Source organism: Colobus angolensis, unplaced genomic scaffold (genome assembly GCF_000951035.1).
Source record: "Colobus angolensis palliatus isolate OR3802 unplaced genomic scaffold, Cang.pa_1.0 Scaffold182, whole genome shotgun sequence".
Classification (NCBI taxonomy): Eukaryota; Metazoa; Chordata; class Mammalia; order Primates; family Cercopithecidae; genus Colobus; species Colobus angolensis.
This window is the reverse complement of record NW_012114955.1, coordinates 2,313,399-2,337,116: the sequence shown is the minus strand read 5'-3', so window position 1 is coordinate 2,337,116 and position 23,718 is coordinate 2,313,399. Positions and strand designations below refer to the sequence as shown.

Below are 23,718 nucleotides of genomic sequence, written 5' to 3'. Positions count from 1 at the left end.
TAAAATCACTTTGTCGCCCAGCCTGGAGTGCAGTGATGTGATTTCGGGTCACTGCAGTCTCCACTTTCCATTTTCAAGCGATTCTCCTGCCTCAGCCTCCCAAGTAGCTGGGATTACAGTTGTGTGCCACCACACCTGGCTAGTTTTTGTATTTTTAGTAGAGATGGGGTTTTGCCATGTTGGCTAGGCTAGTCTCGTACTCCTCACCTCAAGTAATCCACCTGCCTTGGCCTTCGAAAGTGCCGGAATTACAGGCGTGAGCCATGGCATCCAGCCCTATTTGGGCATAGATTTAGAAGTACAAATACTTTTTAAGTGTTTGAGGTGTAGGTAAAATACTACTCCTTGTTATTTGATTACGAGGTGCTGTATCAGAGTAAACTCTGTCCTTATTTTTAGTATTTTTCTGATCAGGTTCTGGAGTTAACCTGTCTCACAGGTTAAGTGAGATTTAATTGATGAGCCTTCTCTTTGAGATAGTTGATGAAAGGTGCTTCATATCTTAGTAAGTTTTTGTTTATGAATCCTGAGCACATGCACATGTTGTGTTAGAGAAGCAAGAAGGAAGGTCAGTAGAGTGAATCCTTGTGAAAAGCATGCTTTTCCCCGTGGGTCACCTAGCCAGGGCTCTATTGGATTGGTGAACAGCCTGAGAGAAAAAAAGCGCTGGGCAGTTTGAGCTGCATTTGGCAATTGAGGTGGTGTTTAAAGGTGAACTTTGTTTTACTATAAAAGCTTTAATACCAGTATTGGTGAGAGCATGAGGGAAACAGGTCTGCTCATGTGATGGTAGTTAGAAAGTAACTGGGTGCAACCTTTTTGAAGGATGTTTAGGCATTATGTATCAAAATTAGGGATACAGCCCTTTGAATAGAAGTTCCACTTCTAGAAATTGCAAACAGATACTTGAAAAAATATACCAACAGACATGTACTGGGATGTTTATTGTAACTAATAGCAAAAAACAACAACAACAACAAAACAGACAACAGCCTTCCTATTCACTAATGGATATGAAATTATGGATAGGTAAATTATGGTATATGGACATTATGCAAGCACTAGAAAAAGGAGTTTAAATCTGTATGTCCTCAAACATACCCTCCATGGATGCATGGGCAGAGGTATTTGCAGAACAGTTTGTACCTACATGTCTTTGTGTATGTGATGACGTGGATGTGTGTGTATATAAACATGTCTATGGAAAGTGCATAGGCAGTGGTAGTATCTAGGCAGTGGGACTAGAAGTTGTGGGGTGGAAAGGCTATTTTAAGCCCCAGTCATGTTTTTAAAAGACAAGAAGAAAAACGGGCCTGATCTGAAAGACAAGAAGAAAAACGGGCCTGATCTGAAAGACAAGAAGAAAAACAGGCCTGATCTGAAAGACAAGAAGAAAAACGGGCCTGATCTGAAAGACAAGAAGAAAAACGGGCCTGATCTGAAAGACAAGAAGAAAAACGGGCCTGATCTAAAAGACAAGAAGAAAAACGGGCCAACACTTGATCTGATGAGGTTATTTGGTTGTATTGAAGGTGCTCTCGTGTCTTTCAGGAGGGACTCTCCTCTGCACTGTGCCCTCTGATTGCAGCACCAGCACATCTCACATGGTGGCACCTGAACCTATCAGTTCTACTTGTCTCCGTGATGCAAACACAAGAGAAGGAAACTCAATAGTTTTGTCACCTTTTCAATGTCAAGTTTTCTTACTATACATACATCCACTGTTGTGTATGTGTCTAGGTTTGTTTTCTGTTGTTTTGCTAAATAGCTTGATTTTTTTCATATTATTCAATTATTTAGGAAGTACTACTTCTTGTGAGAAACTTGATTTTTAATTTCCTTCTCATACTTCGTAACAATACAGCCTTTATTCTTATTGTTGATGCATATTTAAATCTCAAACTTCTACTTAAGTGATTAGGTTGGTTTCCATACTGTTTATTTATCACTTCCATATGTCCTAATTGTACCTGACAGATAATTTCTTAACTGTGTGTTAATCATTTCTGTTGGTCTTGAGCTAGCAGTTTTGCTAACATGGCAGGGTGGCTTCTTCTCTGAGATCTATCACCTGTTAGTAGTATGATGCTGAAAATAACTCTACGACTCTTGTAACATCGCACACCTAGATACAGTCTACTTTCACCTCCCTTGACTTTCCAGGGTTTTCTTGCTTATTTACTCATATTGATGTGATTTTCTTATGGTAGGGTGTTTCTTTAAAGCAGTTCTTTTCCGTAAAATAATTCATTTCTTTTGCTTTTACTATGGACTTTTTAAAAAAACAGCATTCTGGTTTCTTTTGAAAGTTTTTAATCCCATTTCTTCCATCCTAAATGTTAATAAAGATAATAAATACAGACAGCTTATAATAGCTATTTGAACATATTATCAAATAAGGTATTTTTCTATTAACTACACTTCTGTATAGTTTTTAAGCAGAATTTCAATCAAGAAGACACTGCTATTTTTCCATATCTCTTTAGATTACTTTTTGATTTTTTAAAACACTGTTTATGCAAGTTTTTATCAAACTTCCAACAGATAATGGGTACTGCCTCTCATAAATCTTCCAAAGGGACAATGGAAGCTGGGCCCAGTTGAATAAAGGCATATTTATTTGTTTTGGAACGCAGAGTTCTCTGCGTGTAGATTGCATTTAGCATTCTGTCTAGTGTATCCATATGTAGTTTTGCTTTTTTCAGAATAAAACCTTGACAGTAATTTTGAACCTGTTACTTTCTTTTTGCGTGTATTGCTTTAAAAAGTCCGAACTCTAGGCCGGGCGCGGTGGCTCAAGCCTGTAATCACAGCACTTTGGGAGGCCAAGATGGGCGGATCATGAGGTCAGGAGATCAAGACCATCCTGGCTAACACGGTGAAACCCCGTCTCTACTAAAAAAGTCCGAACTCTAATGTTCTCTTCCCCTTTTAAAGTTTTATGAAATCAAGGTTAAATTGATATTAGTGCCACTTAATATTTGACGCCTGTTATGCCTAATGAACTTGAAGTAGTAAAGGGAGCAGCAGGGGTCAGCCACTCATGTTATGCAAGATAACTAGAGATCGAGCGGGCTATGATTAGAGCTTTAGACTAGGAGGTTCTAACCTGTTTATAAGAGCAAACTTATTGTTTATATATGCATATGTGTTACCTTTTCCTTTTTCCTATGGATTCATAGGTATTTATATTTGAATTTTAAGAATTTTCTTGATACTATATTATAGAAGTCATTAAGATAGGGAATCAATCTCTAGAGACATTAACTGGTAATTAGCCAGTATAGGGAAGGAAAGGAAGATGAGGCATGGTCTGGTTTGTGGACTGGGTCTTCGAGTAAGTGGCTCCATAACTTTGGGGTGTGCTGAATATAATGTAAGAGGAAGAGGGTGATGGCATATCTAGCATCTCTTCCTGCTTATTTTTTATGATCCATTATTCACACTTTGATCATCTTTATCTGCTGAATGGGTACCACAGCTTGGTATTTATTAATTATCACCTACCACTCTACAAGTTAACTATTTGTCACTATGAAGAATGCCAAAAAAAAAATTTCCTCGTAAAATTTAACTGCTTACTGTGAATGATTCATTTATGCCTGAATAAAATGTCTGTGAGTAGAGATTTTTATGCACTGACTTAGCTAAATGCTATCTTCATTGAGTAGCATTGCAGTCTATATGTCAAGTCAGAGTAAAAACTATATTTAAAATGGAAAATAAAAGGGCCAGCCAAGGTGACTCACACCTATAATCCCAGCACTTTGGGAGCCTGAGGTAGAAGGATCACTTGAGACCAGTAGTTTGAGACTAGTCTGGGCAACATAAGGAGACCTCATCTATACAAGAACTAAAAAATGAGCCTGAAGCGCTGATGTGTGCCTGTAATCCCAGCTACCGGGGTGGCTGAGGTGGGAGGATCGTTTGAACCTGGGAGGGTCGAGGCTGCAGTGAGCTGAGTCAAGATCTCGCCACTGGACTCCAGCCTGGGCAACAGAGTGAGATACTGTTTCAGTCAATCAGTAAATAAATAAATACAATGAAAATAAAATGAAAAATGGAAGCAGTGTTCTTAAAGTTTTTTTTTTTTTTTTTTTTTTGAGACGGAGTCTCACTCTGTCACCCAGCCTGGAGTGCAGTAGTGTGATCTCGGCTCACTGCAACATCTGCCTCTTAAGATTCGAGTGATTCTCCTGCCTCAGCCTCCGGAGTAGCTGGGATTACAGGTGCCCCGCCACCACATCCAGCTAATTTTTTGTATTTTTTAGTAGAGACAGGGTTTTGCCACGTTGGAGGCTGGTCTTGAACTCCTAACCTCAGGTGATCCACCTGCCTCGACTCCCAGAGTGCTGGAATTACAGGCGTGAGCCACAACGCCCGGCCAAGATTTTTCAAGGAACACTGGGAACTTGAATACCAAAGGCACTACATAGATACTCCATAAAGTCATATTAAATTTAGCTTTTTATTGAGAAGTTGCTTTGTGTTGAACACTCTGGGTGGTGTAGCAAAGACACATACAGCCCAAAAGGGGAAGTAGGATTTTTTTGTTGTTGTTTTTGAGACAGAGTCTTGCTTTGTCGCCCAGGCTGGAGTGCAGTGGCGCGATCTCGCCTCACTGCAAGCTCCACCTCCCGGGTTCATGCCGTTCTCCTGGCTCAGCCTCCTGAGTAGCTGGGACTACAGGCGCCCGGCTAATTTTTTTGTATTTTTAGTAGAGATGGAGTTTCACCGTGTTAGCCAGGATGGTCTCGATCTCCTGACCTCATGATCCACCTGCCTCGGCCTCCCAAAGTGCCGGGATTACAGGCGTGAGCCACTGTGTCCGGCTTAGTAGGATGTTTTTAAATAGATATTTTGGGGAGGGGGAATTGGGGGGAAGATAAATAGATGTTTTCATTAGGATTTTGCAGAGGGCCACCTGATTATTTGTATGTCTTTGTGTCATTTATGGGGAAATTATATGTTGCCTATGACTTGGAAGTTTTCAAAGTGAGTTGCTCTTGTCATTTTTAAGCTTGTGATTTGTTTTCCTTGTCTTGCCAGCCTCCTGTGATTAGGTAGGTTCTGCCTTTGGAATGACAAAGTTCTTCCTGCATGTTTTTCTCATGTGCACAATGGTTTTGTTTCCCCTCCACCCTTAGAATTTGCAGGTCTAGGTCCTCCACCTGTGCTTCCCTTCATGTCATAGCCCCCATGTGACAGGTGCTAGAGACTGCGACAGCCATAACTAAATGCCACTTGGGACTTCTGCACAGCATGTCAGATGCACAGCTCATTGTTTGCCTCCAGGCCTACAGTTAACCAGGAAAGATTTTTGTTGTCTAATTATTTTATAATTTCCTGAGAGCAGAAAAAGTGGATTTTGATTAAGTACCAGATGTCTTTTAAGGTCCTACCTTCTAAAAGTTTTCCAAAAAGTCTTCAAAACAATTTTTCTAGATTTGGAATTTCATTGTGGACCTGTTAATGTCTCTGAAGTGTCTCATGTCTTGAGAACCTTGTAGGACTTTATTCTCTGCAGTTCAATCCAAGTTTGCAGATTTTAAACTGAATGCTTGACTAGCTGATAGTTATTTGACAGTGAGTGTCAGTCTTTCCATAGAAGTAGGATGTGCTTTGAGAAAAGAAGTTAAAAAAATGATGGGGATGGGCCAGGCACGGTGGCTCAGGCCTGTAATCCTAGCACTTTGGGAGGCTGAGGTCGGTGGATCACCTGAGCTCAGGAGTTCGAGACCAGCCTATCCAACATGGTGAAACCCCATCTCTACTAAAAATACAAAAAATTAGCTGGGCATGGTGGTGTGTGCCTGTAATCCCAGCTACTTGGGAGGCTGAGGCAGGAGAATCACTTGAACCCGGGAGGCGGAGGTTGTGTAATTGCAGTATTTTGGGAGGCCGAGGCGGGCGGATCGCCTGAGGTCAGGAGTTCAAGACCAGCCTGGCCAACATGATGAAATACAAAAATACAAAAATTAGCCATGCGTGGTGGCAGGCGCCTGTAATCCCTGCTACTTGGGAGGCTGAGGCAGGAGAATCGCTTGAACCTGGGAGACGGAGGTTGCAGTAAGCCGAGACCACACCATTGCACTCTAGCCTGGGCACAAGAACGAAACTCCGTCTTTAAAAAAATATATATATATAATATATATATAAAATCACTTCATCTGTCTGAGAGGCTAAAATTGTATTAAGGTCTCAGACTGACAACTTCATTCATGTGTTCATCTTATTTTTAAATTTATTTAAATTTATTTATTTTTAAGCGACAGAGTCTATCTTTGTCGCCCAGGCTGGAGTTCAGTAGTGTCATCATAGCCTGCTACAGCCTCAAACTCTTGGGCTCCAGCAATCCTCCTGCCTCAGCCTCCAGAGTAGCTGGGACTACAGGCTTGTACCACCCTGCCCAGCTAATTTTTTGGTATTTTTTGTAGAGATGGGGGTCTCACTATGTTGCCCACGCTGGTCTCTAACTTGACTCCTGGGCTCATGTGGTCCTCCCCTGTCAGCCTCCCGACTAGCTAGGGCTATAAGCATGTACTGCCGTGCCTGGCTAATGTTTAAAAATTTTATTTTTGTAGAGACTGGATTTTGTTAATGTTGCCCAGGCTGGTCTCAGACTCCTGGCCTCAAGCGATCTTTCTTCCCTTGCTTCCCAAAGTGCTGGGATTATAGGTGTGAGCCACTACACCTGGTCTCATGTTCATTTATAGTCTACTATTTGCTGGGTACTCTTCTGTGAACAAAATAAACAATTCCTGCTCTTACGGAGCTTGCACTGCAGTAGGAGATATAAGTAAAATATATAGTATATTGCATGGTGGGAATGTTAGGAGTATGTGGTTGTAAATAGGATATCCCTGAAGGCCTCATTGAGAGGGAGACATTAGAGCACATATGCTTTGTTTACACTTAGAAATTTAGAGCTTGATTTAGAAATTAGAAGATTGATTTGGAGATCCAAGTTTTTGATTTCTCATGAAAATTAGACACTGTAGCAGCGTTGGAGCTTTCTACTGGCTCTGCCAAGTCTATTCAGCTGTAAAGGCCCGTGAGGGCTCTGTTTAATGTCCCATAATTCCTGTGGCTGTTACCTTAGTTGAGGCCTTGAATATTTCTTTTCTACTCTTTTGCTTTAACTTTGTTTATTCCCACCTTCAGCCACTCCTACACACCACAGTTGGGTTATCTTTGTAAAGCATAGGTAGATGCACTGTGCATGGAATACTGTTTCCCTGTTTGCCAGATAAAATACACACTTCGGAGCCCTCCGTAATCTGGTCTTGGCCTACTTTCTAGTATTCCCTGGGGTCCAGTCATTAAAATAAAAATGTATTGTTCTCATTTTCCCGAATCAGTCCTATACTAAATCTTTGCATTAAATTCCTTCTCCCACCTCGACGTGTCCAAATCACACTCTGTTTAGGACATTTTGTAAATCCTTGCCTTCCAAAGCAGACCATCCCTATCCCTCCCTCCGGGCTGGAAGAAATCTCTTCTACTCTAAGCTATAGTAGTACTTTATGCAAACTCTTTCTGTACTTGTTAATGAACAGATCTCGTGTTCGCTTGCTAGACTTCAAACTTCCGGAAGGCAGTCTCTGTGTAAGAGTAGTTTTTGTGGCTGAGCATGGTGGCTCAAGCCTATAATCCTAGCATTTTGGGAGGCTGACATGAGCGGATCACTTGAGATCAGGAGTTCAAGACCAGCCTGGCCAATGTGGTGAAACTCCATCTCTACTAAAAATACAAAAATTAGCCAAGCATGGTGGCGCACTTCTGTAATCCCAGCTACTCAGGAGGCTGAGGCAGGAGAATGGCTTGAACCTGGGAGGCGGAGGTTGCAGTGAGCCAAGATCTGGCCACTGTGCTCCAGCCTGGGTGACAGAGCCAGACTCCGTCTTAAAAAAAAAAGACAGGGTCTTGCTATGTTGCCCAGGCTGGTCTCTAACTCCTGGGCTCAAACAATCCTCCCACAAACAATCCCTCCTAAAGTGCGAGGATGGCAGGCGTGAGCCACTGCAATGGTCCCTAATTCTTTATACCTATGGATTTCATCACTGATAGAAGCCACTTCCCATTGTCTTTTCTCTATGCTACTTTTTTTTTTCTCTTTACTTAGCAAACCTTTCCCAAGATGTGCTCATTTTCTGAATAGCTTTTATTTCTGCCATTCAATTTCTCTTTTGAATAAAAGGCTTCCCCCTCTTCATTTGAAGAACATTAAAAACCCTTAAAATTTTTTCAGCTTCTTATTTCAGTTAGGAGCCTTTCTATTGGATATGACCATTTTTCCTTGTAGTTTAAGAGTATATCTTTGGTTAGGATGTTGCCCAGAGGCTGTTTGTCATGGATATACAGACACATGCTTGTCTTTCTTCTATGTGATTGAATTTTTCATAGACATCATCCTTATGAAGCCACTTGAACTTGTTTCCTTCAGAATGTTAGCTGTTGATTTACTGTCTTGGCAGAGTATGCTTCTCTTTCAATGTAAAGTCTCTGTTTTTTTGGTTTTTGGTTTTGTTTGTTTTTTGAGATGGAGTTTCACTCTTGTTGCCCAGGCTGGAATGCAATGGCGTGGTCTCGACTCACCATAACCTCCGCCTCCCGAGTAGCTGGGATTACAGGCATGTGCCACAATGCCTGGCTAATTTTGTATTTTTAGTAGAGACGAGGTTTCTCCGTGCTAGTCAGGCTGGTCTCAAACTCCCGACCTCAGGTGATCCACCTGCTTCGGCCTCCCAGAGTGCTGGGATTACAGGCGTGAGCCACCATGCCCAGCCAGTCTTTGCTTTCTTAAATACTGGATCACTTGCTATTTTTTGTCTTCTTCAGACTGTTATATTTCAGGAAAACTTAGATTGTTTCATAAATGTTCAAGAGAGGCCGGGCACGGGCCTCATTAATAGTATCACCTTTGGCTGGGTGTGGTGGCTCACGCCTGTAATCCCAACACTTTGGGAGGCTGAGGTGGGTGGATCATGAGGTCAGGAGTTCAAGACCACCCTGACCAACATGGTGAAACCCTGTCTGTACTAAAAATACAAAAATTAGCCAGGCGTGGTGGTGCGCACCTGTAATCCCAGCTACGTGGGAGACTGAAGCAGAATCACTTGAACCTGCGAGGCAGAGATTATGGTGAGCTGAGATCGTGCCACTGCTCTTCAGCCTGGGTGACAGAGCAAGACTCCATCTCAAAAAAAAAAAAAAAAAAAGTTCAAGAGAGCTCTAGTAGCTAAATTCTAGTTCTAGTTCTTGTTCTTAGCTCTAGTAGCTAAGCTTTATGTCTCTACAAAGCTAAACTTTTGATGATAACTATGTTATTAGGTTTTTAAAGAACTTTTACTGTATTATGGAAAACTTAAAAATAGCAAGAACAGTGTAACAAATTACCATGTGCCACTGGGACTCGATCATTAACGTGGGATTCGATCATTAACGTGGGATTCAATCATTAACACTGCCAGCCCACTACTGTTTTTCTATACCTCTCCTACTCACACTAGCAAATCCTAGATACATTTTTATTAGTAAATATTTCCATTTATGTCTCTAAAAGAGAAGGATTCCTTGTAAACATATCCCCCCAAAGCACTGTTTTTGTGATACTTACATAGTAATGGATTAACAGACATATCTTTTTTTTACCAAAAAAAAAAAGGAAAAAAAACCAAACCAGGTAGTGAAAGTTGCCAAGTTTCTTCAGCTTTCCTAGTGTGATTCTTCTCCAGGAGAGTGGGAAACAGGTGGGTCTGAACACAGAAATCCACATGGCTTGCTTCTGCCCTCTGACAGAAGCACATTCTTTATGCTAGGGCCTCGTTCCCTTCCACACAGCTCAGGGAGGGCACCCTTTTATTTTATGAACACGTTATCAGTAAGTTTAGGTCTCTGAATGGTCCCTGAATCCTTGGTCCTTGACCTGTTATTGTCAATCCTAAGGCCCAGACTTCGCCTTTGGCTTCCTTTCTGGAAAGTTTCAGAACTGGATAAAAATCACTTGTAAAACTCTGATAGACAAATTTTGCCAAGAATGTCATTTATCTCTTGACAGTTTGGCATTTGCCTTTAAATATTAGATTGTGTAATCATAATGTCATTTCAGGGAAAATAGTGTGAGTGGTGGCACTTCAAAAAGTGAAATGGACTTGGGTTCTTGGGAATGTTAATCATTATTCTACACAAAATGTTGATACACCTTAATAGTTAAATGCTAAGTGGGTATAAAGCAGTATTTGTGAATAATATCAAAAAAGGTGAGTATAAAATGTGATTTATGGGTTTATTTAATGACTTTTACCAGAACAGTGTATGAAGGATATTTTGTATTTTTAAACTGTGAAACAGAGAAAGTAATGAGGAATCTTCTAGTGAGTCCCACCAGTCTCCCAGCCTGACCAGCACGTCCAGAAATAGATCATTATTTTTGTCATTTTAACCTGCCTTCTTACTGCCTTCCTTGCCCTTGACTTTGCAGCAGAGAGGAGAAAGAAACTCGTGGTCTCTCCCATAAATACACGTGGTAACAGCAGAGAAGTAATTATTATATTTTTTGTGGCAAGTCATTCATTCAGTGGTGATGGAATGACTTATTTTTAATGCAGTGTTTTTCTTTAGACTAAACCTGAATTCTTTTTTCTATCTCATTTAGTGTCTGTACCATTCCAAGGCAGCATAAAGTTAGCATAGCTTCTCATTTTACCAGTTTGGTAAAAGTTTTAAAGATTTAGTTCAGTTTGCTTTTGGGTTTTCATATGAGGTAGACTATGAGAACTCTTTATGATGTGATATATAAAAACAATCCCATTGTATCTGGCATGTGCGCTGTACTGGGGATCATGGGAAAGAGAAGGCTTGGAGAATCTTCTTTATAAAATAGATGTAAGTTTGGACTAAATTCCAAACAAACCACAAAATGGAAGGAACCTCGTTTTATCACATCCAGGTAAAGGATAGAAAAGGTATCTTCAGTTTTCTCAGAAGTGACATCCACGAGGACAATTCGTGATTTTAAACGATTAAAAGTAATTGTTGTAGATCAGTGTCATTCATAGCAAATTAGTTCTTATCGATGGAGAATGCTGCATCTGTGGATTTTTATGTTATAAAATTAGTTTAAGACTTCTTTTGTTAAAGTCGTTTAATCTTCTGCACTACTCCATTCTTTCATTATCCTTGTCAGTTTTAAGGGCTGGAATATCTTTGTACAACTAAATTCAGTTGACTTCTGGATACCCAAGTTGAACAGACACCACATACATTAGTGGAGCTCTGGTTGGAGAGGGCCCTAGTAGACATTACTAGTAGCCTACTGCATATAGTTTGTGTTTTTTGGCTTTTTCTTTTTTTTTTAAGAGAAGTTCTCACTCTGTCTTTCAGGCTGGAGTGGAGTGGTACAATCAACTTATTGCAGCCTCAAACTCCTAGGCTCAAACAATCCTCCTGCCTTAGGCCTTCCAAAGTGCTGGAATTATAGGTATGAGCCAGTGCAGCCAGCCACCTATTGTATAAATGGCTTATAAGTCATTTCACCTGGCTAGGCATGGTGGCTCATGCCTATAATCCCAACACTATGGGAAGCCGAGGTGGGAGGATCACTTGAGCCCAGGAGTTCAAGACCAGCGTGGGCAAAGAGAGAGACCCTGTCTCTACAAAAACTAAAAAAAATTAGCTTGGTGTGATGGTACCCGCTATAGTCCCAGCTAGGGGGAAGTAGAGGTGGGAGGATCACTGGGAGGTAGAGACTGCAGTGAGCCATGATCATGCTACTGTACTCCAACCTGAATGACAGAGTAAGACTCTAGCTCAAAAAAAAAAAAAAAAAAAAGTAACAGTAATTCATTGAACCAGTTTCTTATTAATAAATATTTAGACTGTTTCCATTTTTAAACTTCAAATATTCCAGTAAACATATACGCAGATTTATCAGAAACATGTATTTCTGTAAACTTTTTATTAAAGAATAACATATATACAAAAAGTACAGAAATTGTTATTCTTTTTTTTAATTTATTTTTTCAAGACAGAGTCACACTCTGTCACCCAGGCTGGACTGCAGTGGTGCAATTTCAGCTCACTGCAACCTCTGCCTCCTGGATTCAAGTGATTCTCCTGCTTCAGCCTCCCGAGTTGCTGGGATTATAGGTACACACCACCACACCTGGCTAATTTTTGTAGAGAAATTATTTCTGTAATTCATTGATGAAATCTGTAAAACCCATACATTTATGTGTATCAAATTCATTCTTTTTTCTTTTTTTTTTTTTTAAGTTACATTTTTGTGAGACGGAGTCTCATTCTGTTGCCCAGGCTGGAGTACAGTGGTGGAATCTCAGCTCACTGCAACTTCTGCCTTCTGGATTCAAGTGATTCTCCTGTTTCAGCCTCCTGAATAGCTGGGACTACAGGCACCCGCCACCATGCCCAGCTAATTTTTATATTTTTGGTAGAGACAGGGTTTCACCAATGTTGGCCAGGCTGGTCTCAAACTCCTGATCTCAAGTGATCCGCCTGCCTTGGCCCCGCAAACTGCTGGGAGTACAGGTGTGAGCCACTGTGCCCAGTCTATTTTTCTTTTTTAATGCTTTGTAATTTTCTTTTGGGTGACATACTACAGCTTATTCTTTTTGCCGTTGATGAACATTTGGATTGTCTCCAATTTTTGGATGTTACAAATAGTCCTGTGAACATTCTTAAACATGGGTTTCGGTGAATGTAACTATCCATATGTATTGGGCGTATCTCCGAGAGTAGCACTGACAGGCATAGGGTATGCATATGTGCAGGTTTAGTACTGCCAGCAGTTTTTCAAAGTGGGTGAAACCATATCACACTCCCACCAGCAGTGTCTGACTATTTTTAAAAAATAACTTCATATAAGTGAAATGTGAATAGAAGAGTAAATTCATTTTAAGTTTTGGAATAGAGTGCTGGATTTGTCCTCAGAAGTACTAATTCATAGTCCACTGACACTGGATTTTATCCAGCTCTTCTGTTGTTTCCATTGTTTATAATGAAAAAGTATCTTTTTAAACTTCTTTAATGAGTTGGACTTTTTTATACTTCAGTTTTACCCATTTCAGTTTTCTTGACTTGGATGTTCTGGCCTTTTCTTTGTTGGGGTATTTGTATTTTTTTCTTACTGCTTTGTAGTAACTTATTTTAAAAATCCACGTTTTTGTCTTCCCAGTTTGTCCTTTGTCTTTTACAGTATAGAAGTGTTTTCCATGTCTGTTTTCTTTAAGGACTGTATTATTGATATTTAATTTTATTTTAACTGGATTTGCTTTTTTTTTTTTTTAACCTGACACAAGGATGCTTTTTTAAAAAACTTTAAAAATTTTAAGCATGTTATACTTTTACTTATTACATTAACTTTAACTTTGGAATATTTTGCAGGATGTCAGAGGGTGACTGGTCAGAGTAGGCATGCATGTGTCATTTTTTTTTTTTTTTTTGAGACGGAGTCTCGCTCTGTGGCCCAGGCTAGAGTGCAGTGGCCGGATCTCAGCTCACTGCAAGCTCTGCCTCCTGGGTTTACACCATTCTCCTGCTTCAGCCTCCTGAGTAGCTGGGACTACAGGCGCCCGCTACCTCACCCGGCTAGTTTTTTGTATTTTTTAGTAGAAACGGGGTTTCACTGTGTTAGCCAGGATGGTCTCGATCTCCTGACCTCATGATCCGCCCGTCTCGGCCTCCCAAAGTGCTAGGATTACAGGCTTGAGCCACCGCGCCCGGCCGCATGTGTCATTTGACCAAGCAAGAAATAAAGCCAATTTTCCTATGTGGACAGTATTGAATCCTTTCAGTGTGCATGTTTCAAAGGTAGTTAGTTATCATTTAGAAAAGAATTAGATCAAATTAGCCTAGACTGAACTATCTTATTTACATACCTCTTGTGGATACTATTCAGGGCTCTTGAGCAAGGACTTTACCAGAATTACACCTGGCCTCTTGCAGTCAGTTCTGTGTCCCGTTGGACACAGTCTTGGAGTGCCAAATATTTAATTTTGGATCTTTAAAAATATTTATGAGATTATTAAAACTTTTTAAATGTTTCTATTTTGTGTAACAGTATATAATTTGCACTGCCGATGGAGAAATATGAGACCGGTTTATCATGTTTTGCTTTTTAATGTTACAGTGGGATTTGAGAGCTTCCCAAAGCCTCTGTCACCTAAAATTCCTACTGAGAGAATCATTTTTGGATTTTACCACAAAGCAGATACATAGAACAGATTTTAAACCAGTAGTCCTCTCTTCTAATATGGATTAATTTGGTTTCTAGAATTGAATCTTAGCACCTTAAAGGGGCAAGGATCTCAGGGGTAGGTAAGTTTTAGAGGAAGGGAGTACAGCCATGTTACCCCTCTGTGATTAGAGCCCTGAAGCATACCAAACCTTGAGGCAAGTCTGAAGAAGGTGGAGTTTTGGGGGCGGTAAAAACAAATGCTCTGGATGAGATCTGAAAAACATTTTTTTTGTTTTGTTGGTCTTTTGCGTTTGGCAGTACTGCTTGTGGCAAGGTTGTATCATTAACTGTGTTGATTATTCCATAAGCCAAGGAGACAATTGTAGGACCTCTCTTTAGTAAATCCCTTGTTTTAGGAGCATAGCATTTCCAGTGTAGGGAAATTTGTATTTTGGTGAACATTTGAATTTGACTAAAGGGAATACTGGGTTGATATGACAGGCTCATTAGGGATAGATTGAGGAGGAGAGGGTAGAAAGGGAGAGAAAAGCTAAAATTAAGCACGTATTTTTCTTGTATATTTTTTATTTTATTTTTGAGACTGAGTCTTACCCTATCACCCAGGCTGGAGTGCAGTGGTGCCATCTTGGCTCACTGCAACCTCCGCCTCCCAAGTTCAAGCAGTCCTGCCACAGCTTCCTGAGTAGCTGGGACTACAGGCATGCACCACCATGCCTGGATAATTTTTGTATTTTTTAGTAGAGATGGGGTTTCGCCATATTGGCCAGGCTTGTCTCGAACTCCTGATCTCAGGTGATCCACCCGCCTCTGCCTCCTAAAGTGTTGGGATTACAGGCATGAGCTGCTGCATCTGGCCAGTTTTTTATGTATGTAGGCAAAATGCAGTCTTACACATTTTACATGTTTAACCTGTCTAATCCTCACAAAAATCCTGTGAAATGCTGTTTTCCCAATTTGCAAAGAGAAAACAAAGACTCAGGGAATAAATTGACATTATTTTGGCTAGGCTCAAAAACTCAGTAAATGGCAGTCCTGGGATTTGAACAGCTGTCTCTGAATCCAAAGCTCATGTGTATTCTTCTCACAAGAGTATATAGCCTCCTAAACTACCAGAATTATTATGTATATTTTATCAATGTCCTGCCAAATTTTGGTAACACTTTAAGTGGCATATCCTGGGGGTGTTATTGGTAATTCTGCCAGGTACTGTAAAGCCTGTGTAATTTCCTTTACCATCCACCTTAGCATTGAGAGTAAACATGAGGTTACGATCCTGGGAGGACTCAATGAATTTGTAGTGAAGTTTTATGGACCACAAGGAAGTAAGTACATGTGTTGGTATGTGTTCTTCTATTACAATCTTTTACTCTATTTCTTAATAGAATATCAGAGACAGATGGTAGCATGCATAGTTTCTGAAAAGCAAGTTTAGTTGGACTCTGGAACCAGTGAGGAAATATTTCTCTTATCACAATTACTTTATAATATAGTCGTCCCTTGATATCTGCAGGGGATTGGTTCCAGGACCACCTCATACCAAAATTCACAGATGCTCAAGTTCCTACATAAGATGACATAGAATTTGCATGTAACCTACACACATCCTCCCGTGTCCTTTAAATTATCTCTAGATTACTTGTAATACCTAACACAATACAAATGTTATGTAAATAGTTGTTATACTATATTTTATTTATTTTTTAAGTGAAGGAGTCGTACTCTTGTCACCCAGACTGGAGTGCAGTGGCACGATTGTGGCTCACTGCAACCTCCACTTCCTGGATTCAAGCAATTCTCCTGCCTCAGCCTCCCAAGTAGCTGGTACTACAGGTGCCCAGCTCATTTTTGTATTTTAGTACAGACAGGGTTTCACCATGTTGGCCAGGCTGGTCTTGAACTCCTAACCTCAGGTGATCCACCCACCTCGGCCTCCCAAAGTGCTGGGATTAAAGTGTGAGCCACCACACTTGGCCTTTTTTGTATTTTTTTTGGTGTTATTTTTATTTTTATTTATTTATTTATTTATTTATTTATTTTTTGAGGCAGAGTCTCACTCTGTCGCCCGGACTGGAGTGCAGTGGCCAGATCTCGGCTCACTGCAAGCTCCGCCTCCTGGGTTTACGCCATTCTCCTGCCTCAGCCTCCCGAGTAGCTGGGACTACAGGCGCCCGCCACCTCGCCCGGCTAGTTTTTGTATTTTTAGTAGAGACGGGGTTTCACCGTGTTAGCCAGGATGGTCTCGATCTCCTGACCTCGTGATCCGCCCGTCTCGGCCTCCCAAAGTGCTGGGATTACAGGCTTGAGCCACCGCGCCCGGCCTGGTGTTATTTTTAATTGTATTGTTTTTTATTATTGTTTGGATTTTTTTCTTGAATATTTTTTATCTGTGATTGGTTGAATACAGGAGTGTGGAACCTGCAGATATAGAGGGCCAACTGTAGTTTTCTCTTTATCTCTGTGTGACAGTACTAGACATGAGTTGTAAATTCTGGGTTTTGTTATGGATGGCCACGTGGATGGTTTCCAGGAAATGTTTTTTGTTGTTTTCTTTTTGTCCTTGGAGGGGGGATGAATATGGGGTTTATTGAGATACGAGGGAAAGTAACATGGGTATTACTTACCAAATAATTTAATAGTGTTTAGTACTTTGGAAGAATCAAGTAAATTGCAGGAGAGAATGAATCTGTTTATTTTTTAACTCTGGATCTTCCCAAGAAAAGTATCTTAATCTGAATATGATGCACCTACTGATTGTAATAGATCCCTGACTCTTGAAGGAATTAATTTGGAAGGTTTTCAGAAGATTAGGGGATAATGTTTAATTTACACTCAGATTTATTTCTAATTTGGAGACGCAGTTCTGATGAACATTTTTACTTTTATTTCAGCACCATATGAAGGCGGAGTATGGAAAGTTAGAGTGGACCTACCTGATAAATACCCTTTCAAATCTCCATCTATAGGTATGTGACTACTTGGTTTTTCTCCTGAGAGAGTTTTGAAATCTAAGGGGAAAAAAATCCTGCATTTCAGGGGAGATAATTCCAGAAATGGCTATCTAATTGAATTTTTCCTTTTTTGGCTTTGGTTAATTAATCAGTGACTTCTGGGGGGAACTTCTATAGTGTGTTAGAAGACATTTAAATATACCCTTTGCATAATTATAATGACCATTACTTTAGATTTTTGTCTTTCAGTGTCAGATTAAACCAGCTTTCAGGCCCCACTGTCCTTTAAGCTGTTAGCAGGAAAATAATAAACATATCCTAAGTCTAATTTTGAATGCCAGATTGCAAGAATGAATGTTATATAATATGTGTTTTAATCCTATCATTTTCAGAAATCCTCCCTAGATCCTACTTTGCTTTTTTGTTCAGTCCAACGCTGGGTACCTTACAATTAAATGACCCTTTGTAGTCTTCCCACCTCCAGTCTTTTCACCCCCCTAAACAGCAGAAGAAAGAATAGAAACCTCAGTGGAGTTGTACAAAGAGGTACTTTCTCCTCACCTTCATCTCCCTTTACCTTAATGGGTGATGGTATTTACCTGTCACCCCCATTGAGGCACTCAGTGACAGATCTATCTGATTGAAGGTTGACACCTTTAAATATTTGGAGACTGTAGAGTGGTAGTAATTTAGTTAATTTAAACCAACTTTTCTTTTTTTGCTTCACTTTATACATGTCTTTAAAGTATTATAAAATATTGACCAATTTTAAGTAAGAACAATAAAATTGTAATATATTGAGCATTCTCTGACAGACTAAGCCTCATGTTCAGAATTGCCAGAATTCAAACATTTTGCTACTGCTGTGGGCTGTCGGCTGTCTTTTTTTTTCCTTTTTTTTTTTTTTGAGACAGAGTCTTGCTCTGTCGTCCGGGCTGGAGTGAGTGGCACGACCTCAGCTCACTGCAAGCTCTGCCTCCCGGGTTCATACCATTCTCCTGCTTCAGCGTCCCGAGTAGCTGGGACTACAGGTACCCCTCACCATACCCAGCTAATTTTTTGTATTTTTAGTAGAGACGGGGTTTCACCATGTTAGCCAGCATGGTCTCGATCTCCTGACCTCGTGATCCACCCACCTCAGCCTCCCAAAGTGCAGGGATTACAGGCGTGAGCTACTGCGCCCAGCTGCTGTGGGCTGTCTTAAGAAGTAATGCCCGATCTCTTGGAGTCTAGACCACCCCCCCACTACACCCCTACTCCTAACCAATTGAATCAGAAATTTATTTCTTGCTACAGGGGCCTCTAAGTTTCAGCATTGTGAATGGTAAAGTGGGACTGGAGCTGTGAGGTGTTGAGCCTTTGAGAAAACCCCCGAGCACATCTGACTTAGCACCTGTATAGGTGTAGAAATGTATACGCCTTTACACCCTCTCCTTTTGAGAGGGCTTTTCTGTTGTGTTGGTGGTTCCCTGTCCCCAGTTTATTCATCTTCTAACTTTAGGGTGTTTCTGTCTATTCAGCCATTTAAAACTCTTATGCTGTTTAGTGATATGAATTTAAAGCCTTTATAGAAGTCCAAACCATGAAAGTTCATTCAGATATATTTCATAAATACCTACTTACCTAAAGGCTAAAAACTGGCATGCTAAGTCTGGTTTTGTTAACCGCACATTCCTAGTCAGAAAGGAAACAGTAGAGCTTGTTGAAACTAACAGTGAACTTACAGAAATGCAATTTCACATCCTGTAGAAATGTAGTTATTTCTCAGACCTATCTTAATGTATTTTCCTAGGTAATATGATTATCTCATCATAACTTTCTAGTTAATAATGTCTAAACTTTAGGTGTTGCTTATTTGTTAACTAATGACACAAAAAGCCTGCACGCTTTCTTAAATTAATGATGCAATATGAAATTTGGTTTGGACAAATGACTCAGCTAATTTAACTTCTTCATAATTTTTTCTTTTGCCTTTCTGTGTCCTTTCAAGACTTGATAATGCCTACAAATGTGTATCATCTTCTCTTAGGGAAGTAGATTTAGCTGAAATATTTGTACAAGCTGTTCTTGTTTCCTCCAGAGGAAGGTTGCATAAGAGAGTTTCAGTCAGTTGTGAGGGTGACCCATTTTCAGGTCATCAACAATGTAATTACTGTTGAGATGTGCTTTAAGCATTCCGAAAGATTGTGGCTCACTTAGAAAAGGCAAGGATTCCTTTTTGAGTTGCGTAGATAGGTATAAAATTATACAGAAGGGCGAGGAGGTAAGATAAACCCAATCTCAACATTCTTTTTAAATCTTGCACCTGTTGTATCTGGGTAGGTGTACTGTTCTTCCTGAGCCAAATTTTGAACTTTTAAACAATCAACTGTGCAAATTTAGATCAAACATCTTTAATGCTTGGATCTTGGAATTTTGCAGTGTCTGTGTACTTTGTTCTATTTTGTGTGTTTGCGTATGGATGTATATTTTAATTGTATAAATGACCCATATCCATTAGAGTAATGTAAGAAAATCTGTAAGCCAAAGTAAAGAAAAATCAAAATGTCTCATAATCTTATCCCTTAAAGGGTGTCATTATTTACATTCTGGCATATGCTCTTTAAGACATTTCTCTCTGAATATTTAAATATACATTCAGTATAATGTGATATGCTTATCTTTGGGACACTCTCCAAATATAGTTTTAGAAGGCTCTCAGTAGTTCCATGATTGCATGAGATGTCCCTTTAAAACAATTTGCATCTGCAAATGAGTTGGGTATTCTAAATAGTGGCATAGCTACTTTTTGGAAAGAAAAGACACCTTAGGAGGTTATGAACTTACTCTTACAATGCCATTATTGTTTCAAACACTTTGAGCTCTTTTTTTTGGAATTTTACTTCTGTTTGAATATCATAAATGATGGCAAATATTGATGCTTTGAAGCTGGATATGAATTTTTGAAATGACTAACAGTCATTTAAGCCCAAAGAATAAGGTGAATGGAAAAACGAGTAATATCAATTGGGGTATAAAACTGGCCCTCTAGGCACTTTGAAAGAGTAATTATAAAACTCCTTTAATCAACTATAACATCGCTGAATATTTGCATAGTTTTCCAGAGAGACTGCTTTGAAATGAATCATATTTTAATCTTTTTCTGTCTGATTTACTTGAAAATTCAGACTTTTATATTTTTCATTCAGAAACATTAGTTCTTAGAGTGCTTAGCAATGCTGCTGGGTGTTACTGTATAGGAGTTAGGAGAGTGTGATTGGTCAGTGGACTGGTTATCAGGACAGAAGTTCTGGCCCTGGTTCTCCTTGACCATGAGCGAGATACTCAGCTGAACCATTGTTTCCTCTTCTAGAAAATGAGATACTAGAATTAAATGGACTCTGCATGTTTGATATGACCAGTATATTAAAACTCAGAGTACCTGGCATCCTGCTGGACATGAGGAAGGCTGTAGAAGATCTTTACTGGTTAGGAGAGAAGAGGAACATAAATAAAATACTACGTGTACTTTAATGGCATGGTTCCATTGTTTTTTAGGAGAGGTGTGAGTCAGCACCTCAATTTAGAAGATAGAGTGTAAGGAAGAAATAAGTTTCTACAAGAAAGATTGTCTTCACAAAAGCTTCAGAGTTGTTGAGGTGTGCATGAGGACTTTAGAGATACTCATTCAGAACCCAAGTAATCCCCAGTTCATGAAGATTTTGTTTTATGCAAAGAAGTTGCTGCAGAGACTGCCATAGCTCACACTTCTCCAGGTTCACAGTTTTTAGCCTTTGATACTTGCGCTCAGCTATTTAAGTGAAAGCTTTCACTAAACAGACTTGCAGTTACAGTGTGGGTGAAATAAAGATGAATGATCTCATAGAAGAGGGTAATATAGTGTAATTTTTAATAAAAAAAAAGAGGATGCAAAATGGTTTTATGTCTAATCCAAAAGAATGCAAATTAAAACGATAGTACAGTATATGATTTGTCAAACTGGCAGATAAAATAGTATTGGCAAAGGTATTATGATATAACCAGTCTACCACTATGTATTGCTTGGTAAATATTTTATATCCTTCAAATATTTTTATTTAAAAAATTTAAAATTATCTAAAAAAAATTTAGAAATGTGCACTGTCAAAAGAATATGTGAATTTTAGTGTTATAATACCTAAAAGTCAGAAGCAACCTAAATGACCCAGTCTGTGATAAAGTAGCTAAGTGATAGTACATCTTAGTGAATAAAATGTTTTACGGCCATTACTCATGTTTTAACACCCTCTTCGAAGGAATGCACAGGAAAATTTTTTTTATATAATGCAACTCTAATGTTTTCCCATGCATTTCACATTTGAATGCCAAACTATTGATGTTATCCATAGCTGTTCAGTTAAAGGAAACTAAAAACATACTATTCTGTAATTTCCAAATAGTCTACAATGTTTGCTTTTATTATAAAAGTAAGTATTTTTAAACATATTGCAAATGTCTTTTGACTGTCCTATCTGCATCATTGTCTGAGTCTACACTTTGCTATCTTTTGCTTTAGAAAGCCATCAAGCTCGGCCAGAATTCCCCCCGGTAGCTTGCTTAGGACCTGCCTGACCCACGTGTTTCCCAGCAGCCTCCCTTCTTTTTTCCTTTAAATTTAAATTATGTGTGTGTGTAAGTGCACACACAGTTTTCCTTCCTTTGTTTCCTGCTTAAAGTTTAGAGTTTAGTCCATCTCAGATACTGTCTTTACACACAACTTTCTTCACTTCTTTCTTTCCCCTTTTTCTCTTCTCTTGGGTGGTTACCTCAAGTACTTCTCACCTTTTTCTTTCCTGCCTGACTCTTCCACTTCCCCCTTCCCTCGTTCCATTTATCTCTTCATATAAACCGAAAAAGGCCCCTCTTTAGAGTTTATAAATCATAATGGGAATACTTTTGACAAGCCTAAGCCAAGGAGAAAAAATATAAAAGTCTTCTAATAAAAGATACAAGGCCGGGCGTGGTGGCTCACGCCTGTAATCCCAACACTTTGGGAGGCCAAGGCAGGTGGATCATGACATCAGGAGATTGAGACCATCCTAGCTAACACGGTGAAAACCCGTCTCTACTAAAAATTCAAAAAATTAGCCGGGCATGGTGGCAGTTTGCCTGTAGTCCCAGCTGCTCAGGAGGCTGAGGCAGGAGAATGGCATGAACCCGGGAGGCGAAGCCTGCAGTGAACCAAGATTGTGCTACTGCACTCCAGCCTGGGCAACAGAGCGAGACTCTGTCTCAAAAAAAAAAAAAAAAAAAGTGTGTGTATATATACATACACATATATACATATATACGTATATATACACTATGTGTATATATGTGTGTGTATGTATAAATTGTATGTGTGTGTATATATATATAATTAAATTCAGGGCTTCTAGCTGCTAAACATCTTGCAACATCCAGAAGTTATCTTCTGGATCTATTATATTCTCCTTCATATCATACCTACTTTACTTAAACACTAGCATTCCAGATAAAATAAGACGTTGTCATTTTGTCTTACATTTAAATGATTATTGGCTACTATTAACAGAATTGTATCCTAATTTCAGATAGAACTATAGAATATTTTAGAATCTTTTGTAAATAACTTTAAGAGCAGCCTAGGAACCCTGTCATCATTTATACTTCTTAAAAAATAGAAAACTGTGTTATAAGATCCAGGTAACAAGTTTAGAAACCAATTTGTGAAATGCTACCAAACTGTATCTATGTATTTTCAGTGAGGAGGACCCTCTACTAGGAGCAGGCTGTATGCATTGCATCTGGGTTGCAGTTTGATGATAGCAGGGTTGGGAAGGTAAGATAAATGAGTTGAGAACAGGATTCTGGAGGAACTGCTGAATGGTTTGCTGAGCGCTGGTAGAATGGTCAGGTACAAAAGCAGCAAGCTCGTGCTGCCATAGAACTTGATGTGAGGCCAGGCACAGTGGTTCAGGCCGTAATCCCAGCACTTTGGGGAGGCTGAAGCGGGCACATCACTGGAGCCAAGGGGCTCGAGACCAGCCTGAGCAATATGGAGAAACCCCATCTCTAAAAAAGATACAAAAATTAGCTGGGCATGGTGATGTGTACCTTTCGTTCCAGCTACTTGGGAGGCTGAGGTGAAAGAATCACTTGAACCCAGGAGGCAGAGGTTGCAGTGAGTTGAGATAGCGTCACTGCACTCCAGCCTGGACGACAGTGAAACTGGTCTCAAGAAATAAAAAAAATTAAAAAAAAAAAAAAGAGTATTTGATGTCAGTGGCATGAAGCAAGAACTTGCTAAACCCATTTGAGTAAATGGAGACAAAATGAAAAAGTCATGGCAAAACAATAGTTAAAATACTCTGAGCTGGCCGGGCGTGGTGGTTCAAGCCTGTAATCCCAGCACTTTGGGAGGCCGAGGCGGGCGGATCATGAGGTCAGAAGATCAAGACCATCCTGACTAATACAGTGAAACCCCATCTCTACTAAAAAATACGAAACATTAGCCGGGCGTGGTGGCGGGCGCCTGTAGTCCCAGCTACTCAGGAGGCTGAGGCAGGAGAATGG

The 23,718-nt window shown here is 39.8% G+C and overlaps 1 protein-coding gene across 6 annotated transcripts in view; it reads left to right on the top strand.

Annotated features, from left to right (window-relative positions):
- Window positions 1-23,718, top strand: part of UBE2H (ubiquitin-conjugating enzyme E2H) — a 126,649-nt gene that overhangs the window by 59,716 nt on the left and 43,215 nt on the right. For 5 of the 6 annotated variants that reach the window (XM_011939591.1, XM_011939590.1, XM_011939589.1 and 2 more), the window contains 2 exons: window positions 15,464-15,540; window positions 17,107-17,181. In XM_011939591.1, the coding sequence (XP_011794981.1) occupies window positions 15,464-15,540; window positions 17,107-17,181 (152 nt within the window). Of the gene's footprint in view, window positions 1-15,463; window positions 15,557-17,106; window positions 17,182-23,718 lie in introns of all 6 variants that reach the window. The other variant, XM_011939592.1, reaches the window with a different exon arrangement.